Source organism: Centroberyx affinis, unplaced genomic scaffold, assembly GCF_046629955.1.
Source record: "Centroberyx affinis isolate AG114_WGS23_722 - 3 ecotype Tasmania unplaced genomic scaffold, CSIRO-AGI_Caff_v1 ptg001723l_1, whole genome shotgun sequence".
Lineage (NCBI taxonomy): Eukaryota > Metazoa > Chordata > Actinopteri > Beryciformes > Berycidae > Centroberyx > Centroberyx affinis.
In genome coordinates, this window is record NW_027280130.1 from 87,274 (window position 1) to 98,345 (window position 11,072).

The 11,072-nt window shown below is 39.9% G+C and overlaps 1 protein-coding gene across 3 annotated transcripts; it reads right to left on the minus strand.

Annotated features, from left to right (window-relative positions):
- Window positions 1–1,096: 1,096 nt before the first annotated feature.
- On the minus strand, window positions 1,097–8,230 carry LOC139651865 (serine/threonine-protein phosphatase 6 catalytic subunit). 3 transcript variants are annotated; one of them, XM_071528746.1, is made up of 7 exons: window positions 8,123–8,230; window positions 5,979–6,074; window positions 5,063–5,101; window positions 4,785–4,857; window positions 4,587–4,666; window positions 3,629–3,838; window positions 1,097–2,308 (listed from the first exon to the last, which is right to left on the minus strand). In XM_071528746.1, the coding sequence occupies exons 1-7, from the start codon at window positions 8,195–8,197 to the stop codon at window positions 2,060–2,062; spliced, it is 822 nt and encodes a 273-aa protein (XP_071384847.1). In that variant the 5' UTR covers window positions 8,198–8,230; the 3' UTR covers window positions 1,097–2,059. The 3 variants fall into 3 exon arrangements, with proteins under 3 accessions (XP_071384847.1, XP_071384846.1, XP_071384845.1); XM_071528744.1 differs by having other exon boundaries at window positions 1,100–2,308; window positions 4,785–4,926; window positions 5,036–5,101; XM_071528745.1 differs by lacking the exon at window positions 5,063–5,101 and having other exon boundaries at window positions 1,098–2,308; window positions 4,785–4,926.
- Between the last annotated feature and the right edge of the window lie 2,842 nt (window positions 8,231–11,072).

An 11,072-nucleotide genomic window follows, 5' to 3' on the forward strand; every position in this document is an offset into this window, starting at 1 on the left:
GTAGTAAGAATCGAGAGGCGTGGGAACGTAGCTGCGTAGAGAGTATCCGAGCGAAGCGAGAGGACAATTTCCGTTCTACTTCCGTCTTTGCTTAAATCCCGTTTGACCAGACTAGACCGCTTGTTTTTTGGCTAGGAGTGCACGAGAACGTCTCACGTTCGGTTCAATATCTTTGTTTTGTGTTTTTTAGGTATTGTTACATTCGAGTCATACCAGAAAAACTGTCCGAACATCTTCACAGTTCAAAGCAATGATTCTGAAGTGTTCACACACATTCAAACTCGTTCGAAGCTGTTAAACACCATCATTGAAGTTTACTTTGGACTTTGTTTGCTGATAATTATCAGTAGCAGCAGTCTCAGCTTTTTCATTGATAACAAAATGTACTGAATGAATGATACATTTGAGTTAATGTTTTACATGAACACAATACAAACCAAACATTACAATGTGTCAACCACAAACAAAAACTCCAGGATGTACTTCTGGTCAGATTCATATTCATGAAGGTTCTTACATAAATTAGCTGCTGTATGCACTAGCTAGCTTTCTGACTATTCATTATTATTCTGGTTTTACACAGCTGTATGCCCGTGCGAGATCCTGTGTAGCAGACAAGGGCTTCCTTAACCTGGAATAGGAGGTTAACTATCTTGATAATTATATAAGCGTCTTTGGCTGTATTTTGGTGCAACCCTTGGACCTACATCAACTAGCTTGTTTGAGTAATTCACTACAGTTGCACGAAGTCCAACTTCTTATCCCAATTTAAAAATATTTTTTATTAATTTTATGTCATGAATAGACTCTGAAATTTATAAATAAGTTTATCATCCAATATTATATTTACTGAGTGACAACAGTTATCAGTTGTTGAATGCTGTAATTTTTTTACATTTCTCCCATTTTGTTTGTATCATTGCTGTGAAGTGACTTTGTTACTGATGTCTGAATATTGTAATAAAAACTATGCTGAAATACACAAATACAATAAGGAGAAGTAAAACTGATTCAGAATCTGGAAGTCCCCCATTTTACCCACAGATATCACAAGAACTTGTTAGACATTAACACTCAAGGTTTAAGCGTTTATTTATAAGATCACATTACAACACTAAACAGTACGCTTATCTTAATAAAAGCAATTTTTGCTTTTGTGCAGTGCTTCATCATTATCTTACACACAACTTTAATACACTTCCATAACAAAATAAAATGAAACATCGTATATAACATAATACACCTTGTGATTTGCTCTTCAGAGTGAATTTTTTTTATTGTAAACTACAATGGAGATTTGTTTTTTATTTTAAATAAGCAAAATTTTACAAGAGTTTACAAGTTGGCTTCTGTGTCGTTTCAATCCTTCGTCTAGAATAGTGATTCTCAACCTTTTTCATATCAAGGACCCCAATTCAGTCCACATTAGAGCCACGACGGACCCCCATTTGATGAGATTTTGTCTCCCCGACCCAAATCTGAGAATATTTCTATTGTCAGATATGATTTTGTCCAGAATTCAATGGCTATCTGTATTGTAGGTAGAGAGATAACAGTGAAACTAGGATCAAAACAGTCATTCTTCTACATTCTCTAACTGTGTTCACTTCTTGTAAATGAAATAATGCTGAAGTTTAACAATTCATCAATTTGCTGGGGACCCCCTGGAACCTCCTCAAGGACCCCTGGTGGTCCCCGGACCCCACAGTTGAGAACCACAGGTCTAGAAAACATTTACACGGCGTTGACGGTGATGCGGTGAACACTTAGGGGGACAACTTGCAGCTGCATCGTCTCAGAATGGGATTTGAACTTTGAACTTTGAATAATTAATGGCATTAAATGCAACAGAGCGGGGGGGGGGGGGGGGAGAGAATTGCGGACAGTTGGCACCAAGAGGCGGAGATTCGTTGAAAAGATACTAAAATGTACTATACAAAATGAATATGGGCTCACGAGTGCTGATGCTGCCGCCCACGCACAGACACTGCAGTCCCTTGTCTGTGGTGGTTTTGGGGGGGGGGGGGGGCCCCCGTTTTTGAGTCCCCCCACCGCCGCTTTACAGGAAGTACGGCGTCGTCGTCCGAGGCGGGATGACCCTCTCCGAGTCCGGCACCGCCCTGAAGAGCTTGGGCTCCCGCGTGTTGGCGTCCTTGAAGACCATGATGGAGGCGATGTTGCCGCAGCGGTAGCAGTAGTTGGGGGCCGACCACACCGTCACCAGCTTCTCGTCGAACATGAACTTGTAGCCCTCGTGGACGAGCTGGTGCGCCCGGCAGATCAGCTTCAGGTTGTTGATGTGGACGAACTGGCCGTTTGGTGTTTGTTGTTGTTTTTTGTTGTTTTTTTTATTGGGGGGGGGGGGGGGGTACAAAGGAACAAAGGAGGGAAGGGGGGGGGACATATGTTAGATGTTGCAAATATTGCCAAGCCACTTCACTTCACCCTCTCCTTCACCTTCACTGCTATATTGCAATAATTACATTCAAACTAGTGCAATAATTACATTTATTTATTCTAGTGCAATAATTACATTCAAACTAGTGCAATAATTACATTTATTTATTCTAGTGCAATAATTACATTCAAACTAGTGCAATAATTACATTTATTTATTCTAGTGCAATAATTACATTCAAACTAGTGCAATAATTACATTTATTTAATCTAGTGCAATAATTACATTTATTCTAGTGCAATAATTACTTTCATACTAATGCAATAATTGCATTTATTTATTCTAGTGCAATAATTGCATTTATTTATTCTAGTGCAATCATTTTATTTATTAATTCTAGTGCAATAATTACATTCAAACTAGTGCAATAATTACATTTATTTATTCTAGTGCAATAATTACATTTATTCTAGTGCAATAATTACATTTATTTATTCTAGTACAATAATTACATTTATTCTAGTGCAATAACTACATTTATTTATTCTAGTACAATAATTACATTTATTCTAGTGCAATAATTACATGTATTTATTCTAGTGCAATAATTACTTTCATACTAGTGCAATAATTACATTTATTTATTCTAGTGCAATAAGTACATTGTGTTTATTTATTTTACTTATTATTTTAGAACCTGTGTTGTTGGCTGTGGATGTTTGTTTGCTGAGGTTGTTTTGTTTTGTTTACGTTTTGTTTACCTGTGTCTTTTAAATTGCACTGATCAGGAGTAGTGCTCCTAATTTCGTTGTATTCTGCACAATGATAATAAAGGCTTTCTATTCTATTCTATTCTATTCTATATTGAAATTCAATATATCGCGATACAAAAATGTGACGATACGTATCGTGGGGCAGAAAAATGAATCGCGATATCAGCTCCATGTGATTCTGCTGCAGTAATCACAAATTACCCATCACAATTTCACAAACTCTCCATCCAAATTATATCATTGTCACTTTGTAATGACATTTTTAAATTGTTGTTTACATTCTAACGAGCCAATGGCATCGCTAGAAAGATTTATCTCGCTAGAAAGTCAGACTTTGTTGTCACTGAACTTTTATTTATTACATCGTATCGCGGGTGTATCGAATCGTATCGTGACATGTCATTACAACTACTACAACTACTGCCCTAGTAAATAAAAAATTATAATATCCTCTCACCTCGTTTGTGACCTTGGCGCCAAAGAGCCACCCGGCTCCTCGGGGGCTGATGGCCCAGGTGTCCACGTCTTCGGGGTCCGACCACACCAGATCGCAGAACGCTCCTTTGTGGGGGATCTCCTGGTTCCGCTCGATGGTTCGGATCTGGTCCAGGGTTTTGATGTCGGGGGAGAGGCCGCCGTGAACACACAGGATCTGCTCGTCCATCAGCTGACAAACACGCACAAGAGAGTCAGGGTGTCACATTGTAAGTCTTATATATGAATCTGAAAAATGTATATCCCATGATCCCTTGATTGGGTTTTTGTCACGTTTTTGTGTTGTATGTCAAGTTATTATTATTATTTTGTCCATCAAGTACCACAATGGAAGTAAGTGGTTTAAGTTAGGGCTGAACGATTTTGAAAAAATATCTAATTGCGATTATTTTGACTGATATTGCAATTGCGAAATGATTTGCGATATTAGAGGGAATGATAATTTTTACATCATTATTCTCATTTTCATTGAAAAACGTATTAAAATGATTATGGTGTGATTTTTGCGGGGGATCTGTACCAAACAAAGATGTTTTCTGTAGTCTGTAGAATATGATTTATTCTACATCTCTGCAGCACCACAATATTTCATTTAAAATGCTATTTTGACACATTTCACCTTTAACAAATATTGCGCCTCCTGCGATTTGAAAATTGCAGTAGGCCATATTGCGATTTCGATAAAATTTCGATTAATTGTGCAGCCCTAATTTTATATTATAGGAATGTAAAAGGCATGGTGTTGAAAATTTAAATAAAAATATTGTGAGAAAAAAAAAAAAAAAAAAGATGAACTTCTGACTATCAGATGTCATCTTAGTGGTTTTGGGGTGGTTTCCCGTAATTGGTTCCCATTTGACAAAATTCCCATCCCTTGTGAAAAATCATATGAAACTCAGAGTAACCGTTCCAATACTTACTGCTGCGACTGTTAACATATCAAACACTTTGGTACAATATCGCCAGGCATTTGCGTTCCCATACTTGGTTTGGCATTCGTCTGCAAGGCAAAAAAACCCAAAAGAAACGACTCATTTACTTGAAATGAGAAGTACCGATTCAAGAAGTGAGAACAGTGATGATATGTGACCACCAAAAAACAAAGCCGGTAATCTCACCATAAAAGCCGTACACTTGGGTAATCTGTCTGCTCTCATGGTTTCCACGGAGGAGCGTGATGCGGTCGGGCCACTTAGCCTTCAGCACCAGCAGGTAGGTGAACGTCTCCAGGCTGTAATATCCTCGGTCCACGAAGTCGCCCTAAAGACACCGGGCGACAGAGGCTCATTGCTGTAAACATTATACAGCAACACCGATTTAAAAAGAACCATTAAGATAGGTAGATTGAAAGTGATGTAAATATACAAACCATGAATATGTAATTTGTGTCTGGGACCTGGCCGCCGGTTCGGAAGAGTTCGCAAAGATCGTAAAACTGAGACGCAAGGAGATGAAAATTTAGTCAACAATGTAAAACAATTGGCCAAATAAAACGATTTGTCATGTGTTGTCATCATTTTGTGACTTTTGCATTATATCCGGATGCATTTTCTTTTGCCTATGGTGAAAATTATGGGATTTTTGGATCGCGTCTGCCGCGTTCTTAAAATGTGTGAACTAGGCCAGTGGTTCTCAACGTGGGGTCCGCGGACCACCAGGGGTCCTTGAGGGGGTCCCCAGCAAACTGATGAATTGTTAAACGTCAGCATTATTTCATTTACCAGAAGTTAACACAATTAGAGAATGTAGAAGAATGACTGTTTTGATCATAGTTTCTCTGTTATCTCTCTACCTACAATACAGATAGTTATGGAATTCTGGACAAAATCATATCTAACAATACAAATATTCTCAGATTTGGGTTTGAGACACAAAATCTCATCAAATGGGGGTCTGTGGCTCTAATGTGGACTAAAATAGGGGTCCTTGATATGAAAAAGGTTGAGAATCACTGAACTAGGCTACTTCAAGTAGAAAATGTACATATTTGAACACATTACTGAATTTTTGAAATATTTGAATAACAACCATGGATGTGGATGTTGCGTTATTCTCACTTCACAAAGGCAATATTTCATTTTTTTCATTGCAGCTTCAAAACTCAATCAGAATCCACCTCAACAAATGAAGAAATGCATAATGGAAGAAAGCCTAAAAGCAAAAATATCAATATTATGGTTGGATGTAGTTAAAGGCAGTTATTTTACACCCCTATTCATTTTCACATTACACTGAATATGGGATCTGGAATCCCATATTTGGGCATAAGAACTATTCCTGTCTTCTTCAGTGCACTGGAATCTGGCGTTTACCTGTCCATGTATGTCCCCACATACTGTTACAGGAGTAGAAACAGGCTGGACGTTGGATTCCTCCAGCAGAAGGTCACACACATAGTCGCATAACCTCTGTGCAGATTGGAAACAAAACAGATACAGTATTCAGTGTTTATTTTTGTCAGGGGGGGAAAAGCCTCTGAAACAGCATTTAGATTTTCCATATCAAAACCCCCATGCATTTATTTCAAAATAAGATGCGAGGACTGCAGTTGGTGTTCGATATGATGTATGCTGATAAATGCTGGGCAGCAATGACTCTCAACTAAGCCAGGTGACTCTACAGCTGCAGACTTTACTTCACAAGAATGAACATTCTGGATATCTGCAATAGAATTCTTACTAGGAAAAACTCCCATTTCAGATATCTACAATCCAATTGTTACTAGTCATAATTTTAATTTCAGATATCCAAAATGAAAACGGCGTCCTATCTACCCGTCAACAGATATCCACAATACATTTGTGGATATCTGCAATTGCATTGTTTCTAGTCATAATTCTAATTGTGGATATCCGTAATGACAATTTTACTACTCACAATGTATTTTGGATATTCAAAATTACATTGCAGATATCCAGAATGTTCATTCTGGATACCAAAATGCAATTGTGGATATCTGAAATTGAAAGCCCAATACACATGAATGGCAAAAGTGACGTGATTTGTCCTAGGTAGAATCATTGTGGATATCTGAAATGTTCTTTTTGACTAGGATGAATTGAATTACAGATATCCGCAATACATATCCAGTCTAGCTATTAAATGTTAAAACGGCCACTTATACTTTTTAAGGTTTTTTAGATATCTTAAATGTAGTTTTGACTAGTACAATCAAAGTTGTAGATATCTTGTAATACAATTTCTACTAGTAAGAATGTTATTGTGGATATCTTTAATTACCATTCTGACTAGTGAGAATACAATTTTGACTAGGATAAATGCTATTATGGATATCTAAAATGTAATTACAGATAGGAGTGTGGCTTGATTAAATGTTAAAAAGGCTTGCCATACAACCTCTATCAACATGTGAATGACACTAGGTCAAAAGCCAAACTGTGTCGCCATTTATATATATCATTACTGTACATTATTTTCCATACTTTTCTGAACATGTGTGCATTCTTCCCAAAGGGGGGCGTATGTTACATGTATACCTGTGTAACTAAGGAATCTCAGTCTAGTTGTTGCTAGTAACAGTCAACATGATGCGTCATTTCTCCTAGACCGATACGTTCCGTTCTCTCAGGCGTGGAGAAAACGTCACACCAAACACTATTCAAAAATCCGGCCATTAATGTTGCCTTGTTTATCGGCAAACATATATACACCTCGTAAAACAAAACTTAACGGTTTCCGAGACTCATTAGGATCCACTGATAAATTCGGCATCTACGTGATCCACCATGCAGCACGTATTTCAATACATTTTCAACTTTTATAATTGATACGACTGTTATTCCCTCAAATGTCCTCCACCAAAATATAGCGTGATGGGCGGTGGTGGGCAATGTGAACCAATTCTACAAACAAGTTGGATTATATGTATGCCGAATCAAAGAGTGGCTCCATACAATGTTATGCTTCATGTTCTACCAGGTATGCATTTCTCCAAAGTAAATAACTTAAAACGCAAAGTATCTGGGATAGGTCCGGGCTGGAGTTTGATTTTCTCCGAACTGAACCGACTAAACCAACTGAACTGGGGATAAAACATGGGGCTAAAAGCACCAGAGGTCCATTCAACCGCACCGAACATGTAAGCTGTGTAAGCAACCTGGTCAATGACAGTCAATTTTTATCAACTGGCTCAGCATCAGCAGTTCAGAATCAGGATAACCGTTAACGTTAGTGTCAGCAATTAATGGTCAAACAACGCTGGATATTTCCAATCCCGCTTCGGTTAAAAACAAAAAAATAATAGCTAAAATTCGACCAGTGTTTACTCTTGACAGCTATAACAGTTTTGACTTCCTGACCGATATGACGTTAGCACCGCAAGCTAGCTAACGTTAGCTAATTATGCTACTGTAACACAAAACAAACAGCAGCGAGATAACATTGTGTGCTTAGGACGTGACTTAATAAAAAAAAAATTCTATGAATCCACAATTACCTTGAGGTCGTTTTCTGGGAGGTATTTACACTGCTTTGCAATCTCCGCATATTTATCCAGGTCTAGAGGCGCCATTGTACCCAGCTAGTCGCTATGCGCAACTTCCTGCAACTCTTCAGCCAAGTTCACTAGACTCTACTGCCACCTATCGGCTGCGTTTACATATAGCACTTTTACTTGAGAATTTTCATTTATGAATGTCAAGCTACGTTATATTTCAGAAATGCATGTGTAAGCATTCAGATACGTTTTCTCGCATTTCTCTATTATGTCAGATATTTTGAAAAACGTAACGCATTCATTAATGATGATAATAAGCATACAATGTAAAACCTTGAAATGTCATCATACCATCACAGAGCCTAACCTAAAAGGCTTGTATGCCTTCTCCTGTAAATAGTGATCATAGTTAATTCTGGTAATGGTTCATCATGGCTTGTGGTCCTTGTTAGGACTACCTGTCGGCTAGTTATTAGTTTTGTTAGCCTGCTTTCCAAGCTCATTATGTTTACAATATGTCTCCTCATAAGTAGCTAAATTTATGAATGGAACAGGGTATGTTTTGATAATTTTCTGAGGATGTTTGACAATTTACATTGCTTTGTGTCTCCATAGGAAGGTAAAACGACTGTCCAACCAGTGAGCGGAGCAACGCCCAGAGAGATATTTCCACGGCTCCTATTGGCTCGCGAATGTGTCAATCTCCCGCGCCCCAAGGTAGGCTGCACCAGCGCGTGAAGTGTAGACTGGTTCATAGGGCAACAAGCAGCAGCGTGAGCGTACAGCCGCCGAGGACATCAATGGTGGAGTACGCGTCCATTCAGGGAAAGGTCTGAGAGAGACCATTACTGGGGCTTACATGGAGAGCTGAAATCGAATATGAGGTTAACGTCCTTAATGATGTACATATCTCCGGTTTTGCTATTTATTTTCTACGTATATATTGGATTTTCTCAAGCTGCACCTCGCATCAGTTCCTACGATGCGTCGCCTATCTCCAGGAAGCCCGGCTCAGCCTCCGACACCTTGGAGACCTTCCACACCGTCATGCCTCGTCGTTTACCGGAGAGCAGGTTCGCTCCCGGGCCTCTAACGGGACTCGCACCGTCGCCTACCATTGTTTCCGTCGGCCCGTCCAGCAACACCGTACAAGCCAACGCTAAAGTCGCAACCACCTTCAGCCTCCGACAACGGACCCTACTACTACTGCTACCACTACCACCACCACCACCACCGCACCGGCCACAGAAACCCTTCCTCCCAGTAAAGAACAAATAACGGCGCCGATATCCAGACTAACCGGCGCAAAAAGAGATCCACGGATGCACAAACATCGGTTTTTGCTCCGGAGAAAATGCTGCAGACCATGGTGTCTATGGTTTCCCAGCGCACCGCGAACGATGCCTGGTCTGCGGATAATATCGGCACATCTATTACCTCAACCGAGAACAGTCAAGGTGAGTTAGCCCTACGTTTGACTCAAATATGGAGATTGGCGAGACTCATTCAGGTTTTCCCATATCAGACAGATGACGCTCAACATTGGGGAAAGATATGAGGATTTAAAAAAAAAAAAAAAAAACTAGGGCTGCGTGGAATTTGATGTCGTTTTTGTTTTTTTTAGCAGCCGATCCGTTCCCATTCCCCGAAACGAGTCGGTGAAAAGGAAGACATTGCGAATAACGTGAAATATATTAACGCCGCCGTTAACGAGCTCGGATGGTCGCGCCGTGGGTTTTGACGCAGAGAGCGAGCGAATAACAGATTGCAACAATGGGCAGACCTCTCGGATTGCATGGCATAGCCTACCCCCCCCCCCTTCTTCAGACAATCTGTAAACCATGAAATCCTCCATATCTCACAGAAATCATAATATAAACATAATATTGTGTGGATTCGGGCGTCTGTATTCTACGCATACCAGAGGCCTTTTTTTTATTATAGGGTGAGGGTGCCAGATATTACAGTGGGCTGAAAAATGGGGGGGCGGTGTGTAAGGGGGTGTAAGGTTTATCCTGTTGTTGTTCACTGAATTTACCCCCCCCCCCCTACCCCCCAGTGTACAGAGCTTTCCCCATGTACGCCCCTGTGATCCTTTTTGTGCTGGTTTTATACTGACCAAGAAGCTGTTTAGATATAGTTTGCTCATCTTGCCCCCATTGTGTTTGTATGGCACATAGAACAAGGAGTACACCCCCCCCCCCCCCAATCCAACCAAAATGGCCAGGCAGGCCAAGCCATGAATGAGCAATGACAGCGGAGCCCTCCTCTTCACACCTCTCTCACATCTCAGTATATCCATGTGGATCTGTTGTTCTCCAGCACAGGCCACCTGATACTGTCCAAATGGCCCTTGCTTGGCTGTCTTGAGGCCTCTGGAGGTATAGGTGGAAATTTGGGGTTGGCGGGGGGGGTGAGGGGAGTAGGAGGACATTCCCTTCTCAATCATTAGGAGAAGGGTGAATTTAATTGTCCACCCGCCCCCCTAATTATTTTTGTCTGGAACACATACAGTGCTGTGCAAAAGTCTCTAAATATATGTAAATCCCCCCCCAAAAAGTGGAAGATGCTTTCAAAAATCATGAAATGGAAAGTTTCTTAATATCAAAAAATTTACTATAAAGAGCAGTCTACTGACACACTAATGCAGGAAATACATAAATAGAAAAACTAGGGTGCCTAAGACCTTTGCACAGAACTGTATACCAGTGATTCTCAACCTTTTTCATATCAAGGACCCTAGTTTAGTCCACATCAGAGCCACGGACCCCCATTTGATGAGATTTTGCCTCTCAGACCCAAATCTGAGAATATTTTATAGAATTCCCATCTGTATTGTAGGTAGATGGATAACGGTGAAACTAATCATTCTTCTACATTCTCTCTAATTGAGTTAACTTCTTGTAAATGAAATAATGCTGATGTTTAACAATTCATTCAACTTTCCGGG

Bases quoted from the DNA above. Each gene is read 5' to 3' on its own strand.
- LOC139651865 (XM_071528744.1), bottom strand. From the start codon at position 8,197: ATGGCGCCTCTAGACCTGGATAAATATGCGGAGATTGCAAAGCAGTGT. The intron at 4,927-5,035 runs GTTTGTATATTT...CGGTGTCTTTAG, and splicing joins ACACAAATTACATATTCATG to GGCGACTTCGTGGACCGAGG. The intron at 4,667-4,784 runs GTGAGATTACCG...TTTGCCTTGCAG, and splicing joins CCAAGTGTACGGCTTTTATG to ACGAATGCCAAACCAAGTAT.